Here is a 23293-nt window from a genome sequence, read left to right as displayed (position 1 = left end):
TAACCTTTGGGATCAAGAAAGTTTTAATGCAGTATTTTCCCTCCAGGAGTCAAAAGGCTTGATTAAGCTCCATGATAGGCTAAGTTGTACATGGTCTCCAAAAGAGGATTTGATGGGTCATATGACCTTTATCATGTTCCATAATTTGTATTCGTTAATCACTTAATCTGTATTCGTTAGTGCTGTCACATTCATTTTCACCCTTTTCATTTGTGCTTAAAACTTCACAAGGGGTAATTTCAGCACAACATTTAGGCCTGCTTAAAGGCTCAACACATGGATTGTGAAAGTATGACCTCCTTTACCTAGATTGATGCAAAATAAATGAGTACAATGTGTGTAGTATTCAACTTCAGAGATAACAGGAAAGTTCATATATATGCTCCAATCCAAGGAGGTTTAAAGCTGTAAGGTAAAAAGCAGTCTATTTTTAAGTTTCTTTTCATGGTGACATTTTTCTGGTAACTTTGTACTTGCATTCTCATCATGCCATTCAAAATCACTGCTTCAAATTAGTGAGAGCCTCACGTTTTGCCTTCTTATTTTTATTTTGATGGCCTAAATTCAAATTCATGAAGTAAAAGTAAGTTGAATTTTCTTCCTGCGATGAACAATTTGAATATTTTATTTCTAGAGGGAAATTGTCATGAATATGAGTGGAGGACAAGCTCTTGGAATGGTAATGAACGAACTGTATGGTGTGTTCGCTCAGATGGTGTGAATGTGACAGGTAAACCATATCTAACTTTATATTCTGCATCCAATTGACAGAGACGGAATAATCAGGGTAACAGTTTCTGTCAGTGTTTGATCTTGAGTAATTGTTCATCTTTTTCATTAAATTCCTCTATTTATTTTAGGATGAGTGCATCAGACTGAATACTTATATTTAAAATGCCATTATAGAATTTTATAGCTGTAAAATAATTTTTGGTGCCATAAGACATCTTCCTACTTCACTCACTTCAAACAGAGTTAACGCTTGACTCCCCCAAAGCAAGTAGTCTGAATCGTGAGTGTTGGGAGTTGGGCAGAAGCACAGCTTCCAAGTGGAAAGCGATTACTATGGTGTAAAATAAACTTTCCCTTTGAACACTTAAGACATCTTCATGACATTGTTTTTTTCCTATTCATCTCTGGTATCCCAAAAATCTCCACCATCACCTTCTGTCTCTGGAATATTTTCATTGTCAGAAAAGTCCTCCAAGATTACAATCCCCTCCCCAGCCATTTTGATGGAATAATATTGATATCTTTTCGTGCCCTTCTCACATGGAGATTCCCCCATTAAAACTGTTCTCCTGGTATGACAGTAATTTTCGGCGGTTTCAGTTCTGCAAATTTAAGTGGAGCACACTGACAACTGATCAGCAAAGTTATTTATTGTCACATTTTCATCCCACCAGCCTACACAGTCAACTCAGGTGAATCCAAGAGTGAAACTCTGCCACTTCCTCATCAGTATTTAAATGTAACCTCTTGTTAATGTTATCTTAAATAGGTGGTCAACTTTTATTTTCATATTAATGACTCAGAGCTGTACCTTACACAGTAACAATAGGGACTTTGCAAACATCTACAACTCTATACCTGATATTAAGCCTGTGGGTTAAATGTTACCACAGAGGCAGAGGAGGATTGGGAAGCAAATTTGGTGGCAATTTCATACATGGATTACTATGTTAATTGGATGAATTAAAGTCTCACTGTGGGCAAATTTAAAATACAGCCTAGATGTCCCACAATACAGATGAGTTCCATAGATGGAGTTGGTGGCCTCCTAGAGACAAGCCACGGTGGTGCTGGGGTTTGGGTAGAAGTGTCCATCCCAAAATGGTAAGCTCTTAACTCAGCAATGAGTACCTGTTAACTTTGGCCACAGTTTGTCTTGTTGATTACTCAGGTTTCCAGATGACCTCAATATTGAGATGCCCTCCTGACCTTCTACCAAGTGGCCCACTGGCATGTATCGCTCCTGATTGGCTTATGATTAGGCCTGCAATCAGAGAGTACAGGATTGCAAACGCAGAATTAACAGTGGTCACTGATGGCTGGTACTCAAGTTCCTGTTTGGTCTCAACATCAGGATCTTGTAGCCCTCAGAAAAACTGAGCCCTGAGTTTGCTAAAAGCTTCTGTTTCTTATTATTTCCAAAACTGATACCATCTTTTTTTGATTTTGTAAATGGTTATATGCCTCAATCTTTGACTCTGTCTCCTTCCTGATTCCACTTCAGCTATAGTCCAGGGATGTGAAACCTTGGTTCATTCTGAGCTCATCTTCCAACCTTCATGAACTAACCTCAAATCAAAGCTGTAAACTTCCACATCCATAAAGCTACATCTTCCCTACTTCACCCATTAATTTACACCCAATTTTTGTTTCAACATCATTATCCTTACATTGCGTTTGTCTTTCATAAGTTGAATTTTATTCCCAATAGTACATATCTATGTCCTGACACATAATAAAGTTCACATCTCCTCCTGTGCCGATGTGTGCAAGCTTCCCTTGACCATAGCAATCCACTTCAGCATTCTTCCACTCATTTGCAAATATTTCCATGATCTCAGCTTGCCTATCTCTTATAAACCACTCCAGCATCTTTACCTTGTAAACGTCCTTGAGTCCACTGAACCCTACTTACTATATTAAATTTTCACTGCTTTATGCCCAGTAGCTATTCTTATATAACTATCTTGCCCCATGTTCTGAAACTGCTTTCTGCAGCATCTCAACCCTGCTGTATCTCCCCATCTTAAAAACCAGCATAAAAAGCCCTGTTATTTGAGTTTGTTATGCCTATCATGACAATTTCGCCCTTCCCCAGACATGGTGTCACTTCATTATTCTCCATTATCCAGATGTCCTGATGGAAGGTATGAGTCATCTGGTTAGCAAGCAAAACATTGTTTTTCACTGTGTCTTGGTGCATATGTCAATAATAAATCAACTCAAAAAAAGTCACAATCACTAAGATATTTTTCAGACGATAATAAATGTTAAATCATTTTTACTGGGTAAGAGGCTTAAATTTTCTTGCTTGCTTTATATGCTATGAAAATGGGAAATACGACTTTAATCTCGTTCTTTGGTCAGTGTGGAAAGATTGAGAAATCAAAAGTACAATGGCACAAAGCTGCTCATTTAAATATCAGTTGAGGGCATAACATATCATGCAGTTTGGACTTTTCAAAAGAAGATGGGTCCTGAAGATGGAGCCTGGTTGTCTCCCAGTGGTAAACCAGAGTGGTGTTGGGGGTTGGGCAAAAGTGCATAGTGGCAAGCTGTAACTACACTGTAAAATTAACTTTCTCCTTGAGAACTTAAGACATCTTCATGGCAGACAGGAACATGAAGAATATTTTTTGCCCTTGGCTCCTTCTGACAAAACGTTGTAAAATATCTACCATGTGGAACATGACATCATTAAACCAGAACACATAGTAAAGTTACAATTTATTGAATCTTTGGTAGTTGAATTCATAATTCATAAGGCTGTGTCATAGCTGTGCTCTTACATTCCCAATTTCTGCATGATTTTAGTTGTGTTAATAAACATTACATTATTAAAGCATATAGTTTTTAAAGAATTGTCAGTCTTCAGGATTATTGAAGCTTATGAATGCATAACGTTGTTGAATTTATTAAATTTAGGAGGATGCTCTCCCCGGAATCAGCCAACTGCTACCAGACACTGCCACCCATCCTGCACTAAACCATATTCCTTTTGTACACAGGTACGCAAACAATTTAGATATTTTTTCTTTGTAAATATTTATTATTTAATAAGTTATTGACTGAGCTTAAAAATCCTTGCTGCTCCTTGCTTTCAATTTCCAGTTCAAATATAAATGCTGAAGCTCTGGTTTTAATTACCTTTTGTAGAAGTGCAATAAATTTAGTTTGAAAACAATTGGTCTATCATACATTGAATGTGAGGCTGTTCCATGATCTCTTGCTGCAAAGTAATGGAAGTAAGATAATGTAATAACAATGGTATTGTCATTATGGATTTATGTTGTATTTGCTGAATGCTTGGGTAGGGCCTTTAAATGGGTTTAACCAAGAAAACTGCAGAATTAGGCTCATTTCTAGAAATTAGCCTGCCACCTAATCATAGAATCATAGAATTCCTACAGTGTGGACACAGGCCCTTCGGCCTACCAAGTCCACACTGACCCTCTGAAGAGTAACCCTCTCAGACCCATTCCCCTACCCTATTGTCCTATCTTTACCCCTGACTAATGCACCTAACCTACACATCCCTGAACACTATGGGCAATTTTAGTATGACCAATTCATCTAACCTGCACACCTTTGGATCGTGAGAGGAAACCGGAGCACCCAGAGGAAACCCACACAGCCACAGGGAGAAGGTCCAAACTCCACACAGTCTTTACAATTCACAGGAAGTAATTGAAGTCATTCTATGAAAAGGATACTAGAACTACTCATACTTGGCTATCATGGTTGGAAACGTTTCAATGGTGCACATTTCAAAATATATTGAGCAATACATATATAAATTCTGCCAAAAGAACTACATGATGTCCTACAATCTGCATGTGCATAATGCAAGTGGATAATCTAATTTTCACTGATCCCTCATAAGACTAATTACCCTAATATATATATTTTAGAAAATCAAAAATCTTGTTCTTTATCATATAATCTTCCTTGGATGGACTACTTAGACCAAATGTAGAGATGGGACTGAAGCTGTTTTCCTAAATGTTGATAAAATTCAGGTCCATTGAAAGATGAACAAATGAACAAGGAGCAGGAGTAGGCCAATCAGCCCCTTGAGTCTGCACCATTTAACAGGATCATGGACAACCTAATTGTAACCTCAAATTGTATTGTAACCTACCACTGATAACCTTTCACCCTGTTGCTTCCAAACAATTTATCTGCCATTGCCTTAAAAATATTCAAAGTTTCCGCTTCTACCAACTTTTCAAGAAGAGTTCAAAAGACTCATGACCCCTGAAATTAGAAGAAGTCTTTTCTGTTCTAACTAGGCATCCCATTATTTTAAAACAGTGACACCTAGTTACAGATTCTTCTATGAGAAGAATCCACTCTACATCTACTTTGTCAAATCTCCTCAAGATGTTCTATGTTTTAACAAAGTCATCACCTGATTTTCCAAACTCCAGTGAATACAAATCTAAATTAACAGCCAAGAATTTAAACTTAGTTTATGCCTTCACAATCTCTTAGATATTTGAAACAACTAAACAGTTCATGAAGCATGATGGAAGCATAGATATTGATGTAGGGAATGACAATGAGCTGAATTTTCCCATTTGCACTTAAGTGTATTGTTAAGTGAGATTCATGATACCCAGTCTATAGGGTGACTTTTTTCATGCAATCTTCCTCTCTTCACCTCATTAATTACACAGTCAACTCATGGATGCCTTTCACAGGTAATCATGTGGCCAGAGTATGCTCATCACTGCTGGGACCTTTTGGCTTCCATGGGTCTAGCACCATATTTAATGCCCAACTCTATATCCATTTAGATGCTGCAAGCCAGAGCCCTCCTACCCATCATTATTCCCAAACATATAACCCATAGGAAAGGAAAGCTTGCTACTTGTATAGAGATCTGGAGGTAATTGTGGACAGGGTGGTGAGGGTAATAGAGAAGAGGGCAGCCCTTTTTCCATCTGACTAACAAGCAACCATGCCACCGGACACAGTTATCTGTACATGGATTGTACTCTTGGGCTGTGCTGTGTCCCAGGTGAAAAGGAACACCTCGCAGTGTATAAAGATGGTTAATGTTCTTCAGTCCTTCACAAGGGTAGGTGCCACTATCTTCCCTCTGCTACTTCACACTTATAATTCCACTACACTCTCTGACTCTGCAGTTGCAACCCTCCTCACCAAAGCTTATGTACTTAACTCTCCATATGCATTATGTCCATTTATTAGGCCCCAGGCTTTTTGCATCCTCTGCAAGTCTTACTCACTCTCTGGGTTTTACATTTGCACAGTAATGTACCAAACAATGACTTGTTCACCCCTATCTGAATGAAAGCTTGACTTGTTCAGTGCTATCCACTGTTACAAGTTTCCTGCGTCTCCCTTTGCACTGAAACGCAATGTAAGTGACAGAGACTGGCAGCCTGTAATGGGCAATAAAATCCCTGTGTGCTAAATAGAAACACAAACCACACACAGAGGATGGCCGTTAGTAAACCAATGCTGAAGTCGGTGAGTGTGCCCTGTGATAACAATGTGAAGTACATAGAGTCTAGCGGCTCCCAAGTAAATGATAGAGTGCTTGAGGGCTAAGAAAGCAAACTAAGAGCCAAAAGATGCATCCTCAACAAATGTATGAGATGTATGTTTATCCATCCATGCAAAGCAACCTAGCAGATATATAGAAGTGATTAGTGTCCCTAACTTCCAAAACTGAAGTGGTGCATGAGTTAGTCTGAGCAGGCATGATGATATAGTGAGACTGGTGGTTCTTTGATGCTGGGTGAGTGGATGAATAATCATTGAGAATGGGGGCTATGGGACATGAAGTGATATTGTTCTGAAGAAGCAGTTGTGTAATGGTCAGGACAAACATTTAATGTGTTTCCACTGCCAGGGTACCTGCTCCAATTTACACATCAAGATGAATTGGGTTTTAAATAAGATGCAAATATATGGAAATTAGAAGATTGCAGCTCAATACTGAGAAACTGAATTTGCCAATCAAACTTTGAGGGAAAAATTGGGACTGGATTTCCTTATTCCCATCATATTTCTCATTTTTCTTCCCATCGTTGATGTCAAACAAGGGGGAGGGAGGTTTATACAGCAAAGTGTAAACTGCGGAATGGTAGACAACTGGATAATTTGATAAGTAAGTATTAATCTGAACAACAAGCAAACTTGCTATTCTCGTTCAAAATGATGCCAAAGAATCCTGCTCGACAAGGACATGTGTGAAGTTAATTTCCAAAGGACCTGAATAGACCCAGTGGTAAGTAGAGAAACATGTGGAGACAAAGATTTGGTTTTAAGATTCACCCAAAAAGTGGCGCCTCTAACTTGCAATTCACTCTCGATATTGCACAGATTGTCAGTCTACATTCTACACTCAGGTCTCAGGTTCAGAATTTGAACCTTCAATTTTCAGACTAACTAGGGTACAGGAAGTGATCTGAGGCTGACAGAGGAGTTTTATATGAATGTAGAATATTGTTAAGGAATCCTTTCTCCATAAACCTTGCGACCAACTGTTTCTAGGATATTTTTGGGTTTCAGATACATTTACCCTATAAGATCCAATGTTCATCGGCTTACAATGAAAATCAACATATTCATTTAACTCTAGAACACACTGTACCTTAATCTGTTAGGGAATGGGTTCACTTTATCTTCATCAAAAACTCTAATTCTTTTTGCATTATCTCTGCACTTATTCATCTTTGTTTCCATATATTTCTATACTTACTGCTGTGTCTATTCAAATCCTTAGGAAATAAATTTCACTTAGCCTGATTGGACCGAAGCAGACCTCAAATAGAAGGAATCTTTCAAAGGGCCCAAATAGACCTCTATATACCTGTGGACCTACTGAGTTCAGGCTTTGAAAAAATACTTTACTTTTATGTTGGTTTGGGCTCATTTGGAAGTTTTTTTTCCCCCAAGCTCCTGAACTTGGCATATCTATGGGTTTATTCTGATCTATTTGAGCTACTTTCAAAAAGACCTTCAGCTTTTAAGCCTTTTCAATTTTCAGATGTGTGGGTAAAGGATACCCTGTACCAAAAGGCATAATTTCACAATTTTTGTGCAAATGAATGACAGATGAAGTATAGTGTGGATACTTGTGAGGTTATCCACTTTGGTAACACAAAGGAGAAAGGCAGATTATTATCTGAATAGTGGTAGATTGGGAAAGGTATAGGTGCAACAAGACCTGTGTCCCCTTGTACAGGAGTTACTGAAGGGAGGCATGTAGGTAAAGCGGTGGTGTGGAAGTCCAATGGTATGTTAACCTTCATAGTGAGAGCATTTGTGTACAAGAGCAGTGATGAGTTACTGCAATTGTACAGAGCCTTGATGAGACCACACCCTGGAGTATTGTGTGCAGTTTTGGTCACCTTACCAGAGAAAGGATATTCTGACTATGAAGGCAGTGCAACAAAAGTATGGCAGATTGATTCCAGGACTGATGTATGAAGTGAGATTGGATTGGTTAAGACTATATTCACTGGGCTTTAGAAGAATGAAGGATAGAATCGCATAGAAATCTATAGATTTCTAACAGGACTAGACAATAATAAATGCAGGAAGGATATTTCTGATGACCAGGGAGTCTGGAACCAGGGGTCACAGTCTAAGGGTTCAGGGTAGGTCAATTCAGATTGAAATGAGGAGAAATTTCTGGACCCAAAATGTAGTAAATCTGTGAATTTCTCTGCCACAGAAAGCAGTTGACGTCAAACTGTTGAATGTTTTCAAGAAGGAATTAAATATAATTCTTTGGGCTCAAGAGGTCAAAAGGTATGGGGAGATAGCAGCAAAAGAGTACTAAGATAATCAGTCATGATCATATCAAATGATAGAACAGGCTTGAAGAGCTGAATGGACTATACTTACTCCAATTTTCTATGTTCATATGTTTCAAAGTTTTTTTTAAATCAGTTGATTTATGATACTGATCAACCTGTAATTAATTATGAGAATTTAAGGCAATCTAGTACTTCAGCATTTGTCATGATTTGTATGAACAAATAACATCATTGTGCACAGATCGGCAAATTCACTGAGTGGTGTAGGATGGACATGCATTAATGCAGTTTATATAATCGCATACAAAAGAACAATAGATGGACTTCTGAAAACCCTCTGAGAGCAATGTTAAAGGTGCTAAAGGAGATTTGAAGACGCTGGAAAATATTTGCTATATATTTTGTGAAGGGTGAGACTTTAATGGAGGATCTGAAATAATGAGTTGTGAGTCAAAAACTAGTTGAACCACAGGATATGAACTCAGCAGGGATAAAAGAAATACAATTACCTAAACAGTTTAATAAATTACATTATTTATGAGTTTTAACAAGAGACAATTTATATGTGCAATTAGGTCAACATTTTATTGTCTGTTTCAGTTTTTCTGTAGACCATGATTTTGATTAATGAATTCCAGTAAATTCAGTATAACAAGAAAACCCACAACTGGGTCTAGAAGAGCAACTGGGGATATGCAGTAAATGCCAATATGCCAGAGACACCTACACCCCAAGAATAAATAAAGCAGTTTTCACGAAGGCTGATTTTGCTGTAAAAAAGGCATTTACTGCCCCCTGGTGATAATAAAGTCAATATGCTGCTACAAACACTTTGACTGTGCCAAAATCTTCTTCCTTTTTAATATTATTTTTCAATTTTGTGTGGTTGCAAGGCTGAATTACAAAAATAAAAGTGAGGAATCCTCAGTTATGTTTTAAAAAGTAAATTAAAACAATTTTTGTGAATAAAAAATCATGAAGGTGATAATAAGTCTGACATGTTCAAACTTGTTTGAACACTCCTACAGATACAGCTAAAGCAACATGCTTGAGTCAGGTCAACATTTCACAGCAAGGATATCCACACAGTTTACCAAGTTACCTCAGTTAACTTGAGTTAAAGTGAAGGGGTTGAGTTGTTGGTTATTTGACGTAAAATGGCAGTTGTACCTGTCAGCAAATGAACATTAAAACTACTATTTAATTCCTTCAAATTCTAAAGGTTTGTCTATTTCTTCATATTACATTCTGGGTAGATTAAGTGCTGTCAAACATGCAATGATGATAGGCTCTCAAGCAAAATGTACAGTGTGAAGTACAGCTTAGCTCAGATGGCTGGATGGCTGGTTTGCAATGCCAACTGATGCCAACAGTGTGGATTCAACCTGGGATGACTCCCTGCCTCAACCACTGCGAATGTGGCTTCATGATTTTAAAATGCTGTAATATGGCAGGCATTGACATGAAAATAAGGCTTAGTTGCAAAGCCTTTCCACTTGACTGAAGATTCCTGGCCTAGACTAGAGTGCTTCAAATGAAAGAACTCTTCAAAAGGTGAATGTATTTTTTTGGCAGATTGGTAGATTTACACCAATGTCTTTCTTATCAATGTAACCTCCAGCTAGTTACTATCATGCAACAAAATTACCTCTTGTTTTTAGCAGAGCCTCTTCTAGTTAAATAGCAAGTGGTTTTCTTCTCCCACATTATACCAAGCAAGCTCTGTAGAGCTACATTGAGATCTACAAGCTCTGTAGAACTAGCCCTACATTAAGAGTGATGGTGACAGCATATACCTATCCAGGTTCAGACTAGGTTCAGAGCTAGATATAAAGTAGGAGTATTTTCATTAAGCTTGTATAAAGTAATCATACAGTGAGTGTGAAGACCTGAACAACATGATGTGCATAATTTATTTTATTGACTAGGGCAACAGAAACTCTGGCCATTTTCAGGTCAGACATTGGAAAACAAATTTCTTTTAGCCCCTTTCACTAACAATTGCAATGACTGAAAATGTCCAGAAATCCTGCAGTGGAAAGTGCTTGAAAGAGATATTATCATGCTAGCCCACAACCAGAGTTCTGAAAATGTAATAATTCTTTCATGGAACAGAGTTGACATGACTTAAATCAACATTGTATATTCTGAATTCAGCCAATTTTCTGATACCAAGGAAGGCGAGTGAGGGTGCATAGAAGCTCTGTAATTACAGCATATAGCATCCTCATTATATTGAGTAGTGGCCAATCACCTAAGAATATGTTGCCCAATGGTGAACAAAAGTATCAGGACAAAGAGGGACAATTTTCCCAAGGGGAGTTGGAGTCAAGCCCAGACATGTTCTCACTTCCTTCTCCACAAGCATGTGTTTTCAATCCCCTTTGCATTACTTGGCCTCTAAGCGGGTCTGTTGTCTACTGTAGCAAACATGAGGCAGCACTGGAGGCAGGTGACTTTGGGGTTGTCAGATTAAAAGGTTCAATTTAATACCTGTTTGTTAGTAAGTACATGAGACTGGATTTTCAGTGGATAGGTGATGAACATTGATGATATCAGGAAGGTTTCAAACAATTTGCGAATCCATTCCTTCCTTTTCTTTTAACTTTGCTTGTTACTTTCTCTGTCACCATGTCCTCCCTTCTCTCCCCCTACTCCAGTGAAACTATTTTTCCCTTCTAATCTGACAGTTAGACACACCATTGTTCTGTCATTTTCACATTCTGATCGCTGAATCTGAATTATCAACATCCTTTGCTGCCCCAACTTAGGCAATATCTTTGTAAATATTTTCTGAATCCTTTCAAGTTTCACAACATCCTTCCTAAAGCAGGGAGACCAGAATTACACACAATATTCCCATAGCGGCCTAATCAATGTCCTGTACAGCCGCAACATGACCTTTCAACATTTATACGCAATGCACTGACCAAAAAAGGCAAGGATACCAAATGCCTTCTTCACTATGCTTTCTATCTGTGACTCCACTTTGAAGGAACTACAAACCTGCATTGCAAGGTCTCTTTGTTCAGCAGCACTCCCACGGAACTTACCATTAAGTGTTTAAGTCCTGCCCTGATTTGTCTTTCCAAAATGCAGCACCTCACATTTACCTAAATTAACTTCCATCTGTTGAATACATTCACTTCTGATCACATAAAACTTGCAAAAATTGCCAGTTAGTTCATTTCTACTAAACTTCAGCCTAATGCATCAATATAGTCCTGTACATGGTTGCTTGGAAAGGCTTCCCATTCTTGTAATGAAAATATAGGGTAGGGAATATTGTATTATTGCATAGATGCAAATCCAGACAGGCAATATACCTTTAAGACAGTAAATTTACATCTTGCATGTGACTTTTCAGTATATACCCACCCTCACCTTTAGCTGAAGTTGCAATAATAATGGTAAAAACAATGACTGCAAATCCTGTAAACCAGATTCTGGATCAGTGGTGCTGGAAGAGCACAGCAGTTCACGCAGCATCTGAGGAGCAGTAAAATCGACGTTTCGGGCAAAAGCCCTTCATCAGGAATACCTCCTCGGATGCTGCCTGAACTGCTGTGCTCTTCCAGCACCACTAATCCCGAATAGCAGTAATAATGGCATACTGCACGTGGGCAGTAAGCACTGAACCCAGACCATATGCAAATCTGAGATTTTATAGAAGTGAGCGTTTTTAAGTAATCTGTCTCAACAAGAAACCAAACCATTGTGATATATTAGATTAGATTAGATTAGATTTACAGTGTGGAAACAGGCCCTTACGGCCCAACAAGTCCACACCGACCCGCCGAAGCGCAACCCACCCATACCCCTACACATACCCCTTACCTAACACTACGGGCAATTTAGCATGGCCGATTCACCTGACCGGCACATCTTTGGACGGTGGGAGGAAACCGGAGCACCCGGAGGAAACCCACGCAGACACGGGGAGAACGTGCAAACTCCACACAGTCAGTCGCCTGAGGCGGGATTTGAACCCAGGTCCCTGGCGCTGTGAGGCAGCAGTGCTAACCACTGTGCCACCGTGCCGCCCTGAATATTCAAAATTCAAAGGCATTGCTCAATTGAATTTTAACTTCAGTGAAAAAAAAAACCAAATTAGTTGCGCCAAATTAAAACACAATTTTTTAAAAAACCCAAAACTCAAACTGAAAAAGACAAGTCAGCAGCATATCTTGCAAAGGCTAAAATATAGGAATACTCAGGCTCTTTCACACTGGCAATGGTGCATTCCCCAGACACAGTTTAGCCTATGGTCTATTTGTGATCATTTATTTGTTTGCTGAACATTACATTTTACGGTAATATAAATTAAGAAAGCAGCAATTAAATTGAGTAAAAAAAGTTATAGAAGTTTTTGTGTTAGGTAAGTCATTTGTAAAATAATCAGACTGAGCTATATTGCATTTGAAGTGGAATGGATAATGAAGCCTTCTTCCAGCAAATTGTGCTTTGCCACAATAGCACCAAGTTCTCAAAAATAACACAGATCCTTCTGCGATGATATTTGACCTAAATAATCCCTCACAACAGGGATGGTTAATTATTTAAATATCATAAATGAAAATATCTTATTAAAACTAATTAGTCATTTAAGAAATTTGTAAAATTCATGCACATTTGTATGCAACTTATATCACGTAAGTACGAAATGTTAACATTTAGTGTTCTGTTTAAGTTCACAATGGAAATAGAAATATGGATTAATATGTGGCTTGCCAGATTTGTCCCAGCAACAAGAAAGAAAGAGCCCAGTATTTCAGTACTTATTATGTGTTCACATACAGGTCATTGTGTTATAACATGCATTTCATAAAGGCAAATTCACTATAACACGATTGACTAACTGGGGACACATGCTCTAAAGCTCGACCTTTTAAAGCACATATTGATTAGAACGTGATTCTGGCCCCATTAGTTTAAATGGTGCTGCTATTAAGCAATTTTCTTATAACACAGGGTTGCACGAGAACAGAACTATCATGTCATAGCAGAACTGATTGTATACCTTGTACTCCAGTGACTAAGTTCAATGGCAATATTGCTGCTTTGCCTTTTTGGGTAGCTCAGCTGGATATTCAAAATTCAAAGGCATTGCTCAATTGAATTTTAACTTCAGTGAAAAAAAAGAACCAAATTAGTTGCGCCAAATTAAAACACAATTTTTTAAAAAACCCAAAACTCAAACTGAAAAAGACAAGTCAGCAGCATTCAATGGTAACTGCTTAAAGTCAGGAAAATTGGATGGTATTACAAGGTGTTGGGTGACTAAGGAAGTTCAATTTTTGTCAGGATATTCTTCTCAACTACAGCAAAACCAAGTCATTTCAAATAAAATGCATAATGATTCTACACGTACATTAAGAACAAAACTGTGCCTAGAGAGAGAATAGGGTCCCTTAAAGATCAATAAAGGCATCTATGTGTTGAAACTTCAGGAGTTAGGAGAGATATTAAATGAATATTTTGCATCAGTTTTTGCTGTTAAGAAAAAAATGCAGGCTGGAGTGAATAAATTCAGGGAAATCAATATTGATGCTTTGAAATCAGTTCACATTGCAGAAGATCAAGTGCCAAAGGTCTTAGAAAACATAAAGGTAGATAAACCTCCAGGATGACCTGATCAAGTGTATCCCAGAACACGGTGGGAAGTTAGGGAAGAAATCGCAGAGCCCCAAGCAGAAATATTTGTAACATCTATAACCACGGATGAAGTACCAGAGGATTGGATGGTGGTTAATGTTGTGCCCTTATTTAAGGAATGTGGTAAAGAGAAGCTTGGGAACTATAAACCTGTGAGCCTGACATTGGTAGTGGTTAAGTTGTTGGAGGTGATTCTGAAAGATGGGATTTACATACATTTGGAAAGGCAGGGACTGATTATGATAGCATAGTTTTGTGCAAGGGAAATTGTGCCTCACAAACTTGATTGAGTTCTTTGAGGAAATAACTAAAAAAAACCGATGAGGGCAGATCAGTAGATATTGTTATATGGACTTGAGTAAAGCTTTTGACAAGTTTCCACATAGTAGACTAATTAGTAAAGTTAAATTATATGGGATTCACGGTGAGTTTGCCAACTGGATACAAAATTGACTTGCTGGTAGGAGACAGAGGCTGGTGGTGTTTTTCAGGCTAGAGGCCTGTGGCAGGCGGTGTTTCACAGAGATCAGTACTGGGCCCATTTTTGTTTGTCATTTGTATAAACGATATGGATGAAAATATAGTAAGGCTTGGTAAATAAATTTGCAGATGACACCAAAATTGGTTAAAAATCACACAACACCAGGTTATAGTCCAACAGATTTATTTGGAAGCACTAGCTTTCAGAGCGCTGCCCCTTCAAGAAGTGCTTCGACAGCTAGTACATCCAAATAAACCTGTTGGACTATAACCATGTGTTGTGTGAATTTTAATTTTGTACGCCCCAGTCCAACACCGGCATCTCCAAATCATGACTACCAAAATTGGTGATGTAGTGGACAGTGAAGAAGGTTATCTAAGATTGCAAAGAGATCTTCATCAATTGGGTCAATGGGCTGAGGTGTAGCAGGTAAATGTGAAGTATTGCATTTTGCTAAAAGAAACAAGGACAGGGCTGATAAAGTTAATGGTAGTGCCCTGGATAGTGTTGTTGAACAGAGAGACCAGGGGTTCAGGTACATAATTCTTTGAAATTTGCATCACAGGTAGATGGGGTGGTTAAGAAGACATTTAACATGTTTGCCTTCATTGACAGACCTTTGAGCATAGGAGTTGCGATGTCATGTTGAGGTTGTACAGGATGTTGGGGGAGCCACTTCTGGATTACTGTATGCCGTTCTGATTGACCAGCTGTAGGAAGGATATTATTAAATTGCAGAGGGTTCAGAAAAGGTTTACTAGGATGTCGTTGGACTGAGAGGGTTTGAGTTACAAAAATAGGCTGGATAGGCTGGTATGTTTTTCATTGGAGTGTAGGAAGTTAAGAGGTGACCTTGGAGAGACATATCAAATCATGAGGGGCAAAGATAAGGTGAATAACAATGGTCTTTTCCCTCGAGAGGGAGAGCTCAAACTTTGGGACATATCTTTCAGGTAAGAGGAGGAAAGCTGTTAAAAAGACATGAGGGAAAACCTCTTTGCACAGAGAATAGTTCGTGCGTGGAATGAACTGCCAGACAAAATGGTGGACGCAGGTACAGCTACAACATTTAAAAGATATTTGGGTAAGTACATGAATAAGAAAGGTTTATAGGGAACAAAGAAATGCTGGAGATCACAGCAGGTCAGGCAACATCCGTCGAGAGAAAGATGAGTCTTTATCAGAGCTGAAGGGAAGTGTGGAGGAGGTAGCAGTTAGGCTGTTTCCCCTGGAGCGTCAAAGGCAGATGGGTGACTTTATAGAAGTTTATAAAATCATGAGGGGAATGGATAGATAAATAGACAAGTCTTTTCACTGGTGTAGCAGAGTCCAGAATGAGAAGGCATAGGTTTAGGGTGAGAGGAGAAAGATTTGAAAGGGACCTAAGGTGCAACCTTTTCACGTAGAGGGTGGTGCATGTATATAATGAGCTGCCAGAAGAAGTAGTGGAGGCTGATACAATTACAACATTCAAAAAGCATCTGGATACCTAAATTAATAAGAAGAGTTTAGCCTACTAGCCAAACACAGGCAAATAGGACTAGATTTATTGAAGGTATTTGGTCAGCATGGATGAATTGGACTGAAGGGTCTGTCTCTGTGCTGTACCGCTCTATGACTCTATGACTCTACTAGAAGGCTTTCCTGTCCATGATAGTCCCTCATAGAACAATGAGGACTTGTTTGGCTACATTGGGCATTGGGGGAAGAATAGGCACTCCCTTAGGTAGTGTTCTAAGATGTAATGGCACTACAGACAGTTAGCCTGTTTAGCTTGGTTTTTAAATTAAAATACAGGAGAACCCCACATCCGCAGATTCAGTTTCGGCAGTTTCAGTTATTCGCAGTTAACCGCGGTGTGAAAACATTATATCGAACATGGGACACTTCAGAAGTAATTCCGGGGGCTGTCTGGGAGATAATTTTCCCATTTAAATGATAAGGTTCGCTACTATCCATTATTTCGGGCATTCGTGGTAGGTCTTGGAATGTATTACCCGCAGATGTGGGGGAACACCTGTATGTTTATGAATGTGCATCTGTATTTGCAATGAACTGTCAGACGTGCCACCCAGTGTCCTGTGAACCCTGGTTCACTTCACAATATGTGCATGGTAAAAGGCAGTTCCTGACTGGCAGGACTTGATCTGACAGAGGGCATAGGTTTAGGGTGAGAGGGAAAAGATATAAAAGGAACCTAACGGGCAAAGTTTTCACACAGAGGGTGGTACGTGTATCGAATGAGCTGCCGGAAGAAGTAGAGGAGGCTGATACCATTTAAACGGCATTTGGATGGGTATATGAATAGGAAGGATATGGGCCAGGTGTTGGCAGGTGGGACTAGATTGGGTTGGGATTTCTGATCGGCATGGATGAGTTGGACCGAAGGGTCTGTTTCCATGCTGTATATCTCTATGACTCCATGACTCTATGTCCAGCTTTAAAAATGTCCCGGAAGTGGTGAGTACCGCTGCCCTTGGTGGGTTGTCAAAGAGATGATGCACAGAGGTAATGAAATGGGTGTCAGAGCATTGCATAAGAGATCTTGCTAGTACTTTTGGAACTTTGGAAACATCCTTGACATTTCTCTTTGGTTGACTCTTTTCCACATTGTGCTGTGGAGCATTGTGTGCTTGTTTAGGTCTCTCTGAGCAGTTTGCTTTCTTGTATGTTTTAACTCAGTGTCCTCTTGTTGGTAAGATGTGAACTGAAGCCCGTGCATCCTGATGTTAATTCTATCTTTAAGCTGATCTTTTAAAGCAGGAATGTTTTGAGATCAGCATTCAGATTGCCTGAGGAATTGACTCTTCTTAATCCTTTGTTTCATATAACAACAAGGATTTTGACTATCTGCATTTGCATAACTTACTTGTTGATCCATAAAGTAAATGTTTATTCTGTATGTAAATAACTTGAACTCTGACAGAATGTCAGTAGATTGTCAATCCATACTTGAATGTTTGTTTTTCTCATCTCCTTTGTGGTTCTTTGCCCTGTGCAATTAGATTACCTACAATGTGGAAACAGGCCCTTCGGCCCAACAAGTCCACGCCAACCCTCCAAAGAGCAACCCACCCAGACCCATTCCCCTACATTTATCCTTGCACCTAACACTACGGGCAATTCAGCATGGCCAATTCACCTGACCTGCACATCTTTGGACTGTGGGAAGAAACCCACACAGACACAGGGAGAATGTGCAAACTTCACACAGACAGTTGACCCAGGCGGGAATTGAACCCGAATACCTGGCACTGTGAGGCAGCACTGCTAACCACTGAGCCACCGTGCTGCCAGTAAACAAATCCATGTTTGAAAGCAATGTTTGTCTTATTGCTGGCTTTTCCTTTATTATATTTAAATACTGATTTAAAAGCAGGTTTCTCCCTGTATGTGGCATTTGTTCCAAGAGAGAAGTAAAGCTCATGTCACGTGAGTTTGTATTGTGGTTTTCACACTGTTTCTTGCAAAGGAAATTGTGGAATTGATTGACATTAAGACAGGGAATGAAACTAGACAATCCAGCACTGTACCTCCTGGCAGATGACTGACAGAGTAGAGCTGCTTTGTATTGTCTACCATAGTCTGGGTGACCAAGCAAGCAGTCCAGTCTTGAGTCTGCCCAAAATAAAACACACACACTGCAGCATTAGGTCACTAACAAAACTAAGAACACATGTTCTTCAGCAGCGTTAAGCCACTTACAAATATTGGTACTGAAAATAGGGTTATTGCACTTCTGAACAGATTGGTCCACTTTGGTCTTTGTTGAGTGTGTATAAACTTGAGATCTGATTTCTCATGAGAGATTAGTGACAGTTAGGAAAAGTTTGTAGAACTGCCATTGTGTTGTTCCCTTTTATTACCAACCATCTACACCATGATGTGATTTCTGGGTAAAATGTCACTGGTAGTATGAAATAATTTGAGAATTTCCTATATTTTGACCCTTGTAATGAATATTACAAAATTCTCATCTTGTTAAGAGGGATGTTTCAACCCGGGCCTATTTACTTTTTCACTGCTTAAGATCTCAGCCTTACACATAGTTTGCATTCGTTGCTACTGACTATATAGAGCTTTAAAACTAATACAATCTTGGTCACTGATCCCAATGTGCTTACCCACTAACACCTCAGTCACTTGCCCTGCCTGATTTCCCAAGAAGAGGTTGAGTTTTGCCCGTTCTCCAGTAGTGTCATTTACATATTGATTGAAAAACGTATCCTAAACACACGTAAAAAAAATCCTCCTGGGGTGTGTTATAACATATTTGAACAAGTTGGTTAAAAATATTATACAACAGTTAATACAATTGTAAAGATATGGTGGAACTCGACCTACTCCTGAAACTTTACATATTACTTTGCTGATGGCTTTATAGCTAGAGTCCTGGAAGCTCTCAATTATTTGTAAACACACATTTTTATCCTGTTCAGTAACTGAATGCATTGTAATCAATTCTCAGGGAGGTGTATGCGGCTGTGAGAAAGGTTATATGGAAGTAATGACTCCTTATGGATTCCTTGATTACTGCACTAAAATTCCTGGACGAGAGGAGAAGAAAGCTGATGTTAAGACGAGTGTGGGGAAGAACAAGTTGGGCAATTCAAAATTCCAAGCATTTTTTAAAGGATGGTCCATCGAACCTTTTGATCCTGGTAAGAATTGTGTTAAAAATAAGTGGAGGAGAAGCATCGTAAATAGATTATTTGAGTTACTGATCGAGGCATGTCCACTGTTAAGCTTGGTGATGAGAGGAAGTAAATAAACAGATGTTGGGACAGGATATGTATATGAAACCGGATCAATGCTCATATTGATTGCTCAAGAAAATAAACATCAATGTGTTTGGTTAGTCTGAACTATCTATTCCTGTGTTATAATTTCTTGAAGCATTCACTAATTTACTCGGTAGATGTATGTTACAAAGAGAGTTGATGTTAGTAAATGGCCTATCCACTGTATTAGTGAAGTAATGATGTTGCCTACATATATCTATACAGAGTATGTGCATTTTCTACACTATTAAAATGTCACATCAATACTTTGCATCAGCACATTTACTTACTGACATCTCTCAGTTACTTTAAATGAATAATTTGTTTAAAATATGAGTGCTGACAATCTAACTGGATAAAAATTTTGAGGAGCAGAAATATACCATTCAGCCCTTCAAATCAACTCTGCCATTCATAACATCATGGCTGATCTGTCAATATTTCGAATTTCATATTCCCAGCTACCCCAATAACCTTTGAATCCCTTGTCCAACAAGAATTTATTTAATTTTTGTGTAAAAATATTTAATAAGCTCATCTCTACCTCCTTCTGAGGCATAATGTTCCAAAATCTCACAACCCTCAAAGACAAAAACAATCTCCTCATCTGTGTCATGAAAAGGCATCTCCAAATTTCAGACTGGCCCTTGTTCCAGACTGACCCATAGGAGGAAATGTTCTTTCTATATTGGTGTACATGTTGAGGAGGAAAGCCTAAGACTACAAAACTATGGACGGACTGGTCAGATGGGCAGGCCAGTGGGAGATGGAGTTTGATCCTGTAACATTGAGGTGATGCATTTTGGGAGGACTAACGAGGCATGGTATTGAATTGAATGGTAGGAACCTGGAAGAACTGAGAATCAAGGGACCTTGGTATCTGTGTTCATAGATTATTGAAGGCAGCAGGACAGATAATGTGGTTAAGAATGTATATGGGATGCTTGTCCTTATTCAATGAGGAATAGAATACAAGAGCAGAGAGATTACGATGGAGCAAGATAATATATTAATGAGACCACAGCTAGAGAACTGTGCAGTTGTGACCATTGCACTGTGGGGAGGATACGATTGCACAAGAGAGGATACATTGGAGATTCACCAATAAAATGCCGGGCTAGAGCATTTTAGCGATGAAGAGAAGCTAGATAGACTGGAGTTGTTTTTCAGACAGCCAAGAAGGCCAAGGGAGGAAACAATTGAAATGTACAAAATGATGAGGGATATAAATTACATAGGTTGGAAGGAACTTTTCCTTATTAGTAAAGCAGTCAATAACCAGAGTGCATAACTTTAAGAAAAGGGGCAGGATATTTAGAGGACATTTAAGGAAAAGAGATTTCACATAGAAGTGACGGGTATCTGGAATTTATTTCCTGAAAGGTGTCCAAGATGGGAACCATCACAACATTTAAAAAGTATTAAAATACCATTGTTTTCAATGCCACCACCAAGAGCTGAGAAATGGGTTAGAGTGGATCTGTGCTTGATAACTAACACTGTGATGGGCCAAAGGGTGTTTTGTTTTAATGTTGTAATGCTGAAAGACTCTATGACCTGAACAGGATGACTGAGGATCTTATACACTTCAGCCAAATCACACCTCACTCTTCCATACTCCAGCAGAAACAAGTCCAACCTGTCTAACCTAGTCTCATACAACAATCCATTCAGTATGGTTATCAACCAAGTAATCGTTCTCTGGGCCACCTGCAATATATTTACATCTTTCTTTAATAATGAGACCAAAACTGTAATCAATATTCAAGATGTGATCTCATTGATGCCCAGTATAATTGAAACATAACATCCTTTTATGTTTAATTCTTCTCATAATAAGGAATAACATCCCATTAGCCTTCATGTATACATATGTACTAATGGTCTAAGATTCATGCACTAGAACACATAAATCCCCCTGCACCTGGGAATTCTGCAGTCTTTTTTCCATTTAAGTCATACTCTACTTTTTTCATTCTTCCTGCCAAATTGAAAATCTTAACATTTTTCCACATGATCCTCCATTCACCAGATATTGCCCATGGACTCAATTTATCTGTATGCTCTGCAGCTTTCTAATGTCTTCATCAGAAAATACTTTCCATCTGCAAATTTAGCTATCATGCCTTTACTCCCCTCATCTAAATCATTGATGGAAATTGTAAAAGTGGAGGCTCAACTGTAGACCAGTTTGGAACTCCACTTATTACATCCCTCCAACCAGATAAAGACTCATTTATACATACTCTCCATTTTCTGTTAGCCAGCTAATTATCTACCTGTTTTAATATGTTAACTACTACCCCATTTTACTTTCCACAATCTCCCTTGATGTTGCACCTTACAAAATGCCTTCTCGAGATCCAAGTATAGTATGTCTACAAGCCCATTTTTACCAGCAGTGTCTGTCACTCCTTCAAATACCTCCTATAAATTGGTTAAATATGATTTCCCTTTGATGAAACCATATTGTATCTTCCTTATTGTCTTTTCTTTTCTAGAGCTATAATCTCTTTAATGAATAATTCTGGTATCTTCCCATGCCAGACATCAAGCTAACTGGCCTAAAATTCCTGTTTTCTGCAATTCTGTCATATTTTTTGATTAGTGGGTTATAGAACATAGAACAACACAGCACAGTGCAGACTCTTCTGCCCTCGATGTTGTGCCCACCTTTTATCCTGTTCTAAGATCAAACTGACCTACATACCCTACATTTTACCATCATCCACGTGCCTATCCAAGAATAACTTAAATGTTCATAATGTATCTGACTGTATTACCACTGCTGGCAATGCATTTCACGCACCTACCACTCTCTGTGTAAAGGGCCTATCTCTGACATCTCCCCTAAACCTTCCTCCAATCATCTTAAAATTATGTCACCTCATGATAGCCATTTCCACCATGGGAAAAAATGTCTCTGGCTATCCACTCTATCTATGCCTCTCATCATCTTTTACACCTTTGACACTTACATCTGACACTTTCCAATCTAGTTGGTTGACATTTTCTCAGTACATTGGTGGAGACGATGTCAGCAAGGTAAGTCCAGCATGGCACCTGAGGATTGGCCACTTTAACATTGGGTTGGGCCTGGCACTGGCGGTGGAGAAGTGATGGCAGAATGTGTATCATAGTGACATCAGCAGAGAAGGTGGCATCTGCAGATGGCATCAGAATCGGAGATTTTGTGCTTCAGGTCCAGCAATACAGTAGGCCTAAAGTATACCCTGGAATGGATTGTGATACAAGGATGTTGGTGGACCCAGAGCCTCACCTCCCATACCACCTCCCCCAGAATATTCACATGAATTTCTTCAAAATAATTTTCAGTTGCTTCATTAAAGAAGGACTGGAATAATTTTTTCACCTAATCATACTATCATCCTAAGAATAAATATGAACAGATTCATCTCAGTCAGACTGTTCTTCTATTCTAAAATATTCAGTGTATTCATATCTGTTTTCTTTCTTGCTGATTTGCAACAAAAAGGCAATAAGGGATCAGTAATCAAGTTCCAGCACATATTTATTAAATATAAGCTTGTTTCATGACTATCTAATTTTATTATCAACTCTTTCTTTACACCTTTTTTTTCAATTTGCTGCAGTATCTGCATATGTACACACTAGTAATCTCACTAAGTGAATTACCTATGAGCGTAGGATGAGAGAGGCATCTATGCTCATCCTCTACAACATGCTGCAGCAAATGAGAGAGCATTCAATATGCATGAAGCTAGGCTAAGATGGTAATGAGTGGCTATGAATTTTTCAAAGATATCTTCTGTCACCTAGACAGTCGGGGAAAGCAAGTGAAAGACTAACCAGATATGTAGAATGCA

At 38.8% G+C, this 23293-nt stretch overlaps 1 protein-coding gene across 1 annotated transcript in view; it reads left to right on the top strand.

The window, feature by feature from the left end:
- The window catches only part of thsd7ba (thrombospondin, type I, domain containing 7Ba), a 578787-nt gene that overhangs the window by 535756 nt on the left and 19738 nt on the right, over nt 1-23293 (top strand). The window contains exons 23-25 of the mRNA XM_060827743.1: nt 635-730; nt 3658-3740; nt 19133-19325. Coding sequence (XP_060683726.1) covers nt 635-730; nt 3658-3740; nt 19133-19325 — 372 coding nt within the window. The remainder of the gene's footprint in view (nt 1-634; nt 731-3657; nt 3741-19132; nt 19326-23293) is intronic.

The sequence above is a fragment of the Hemiscyllium ocellatum genome, chromosome 7 (genome assembly GCF_020745735.1).
Source record: "Hemiscyllium ocellatum isolate sHemOce1 chromosome 7, sHemOce1.pat.X.cur, whole genome shotgun sequence".
Classification (NCBI taxonomy): domain Eukaryota; kingdom Metazoa; phylum Chordata; class Chondrichthyes; order Orectolobiformes; family Hemiscylliidae; genus Hemiscyllium; species Hemiscyllium ocellatum.
Note: the sequence above shows the minus strand (reverse complement) of the source record. Positions and strands in the feature narration are given on the sequence as shown.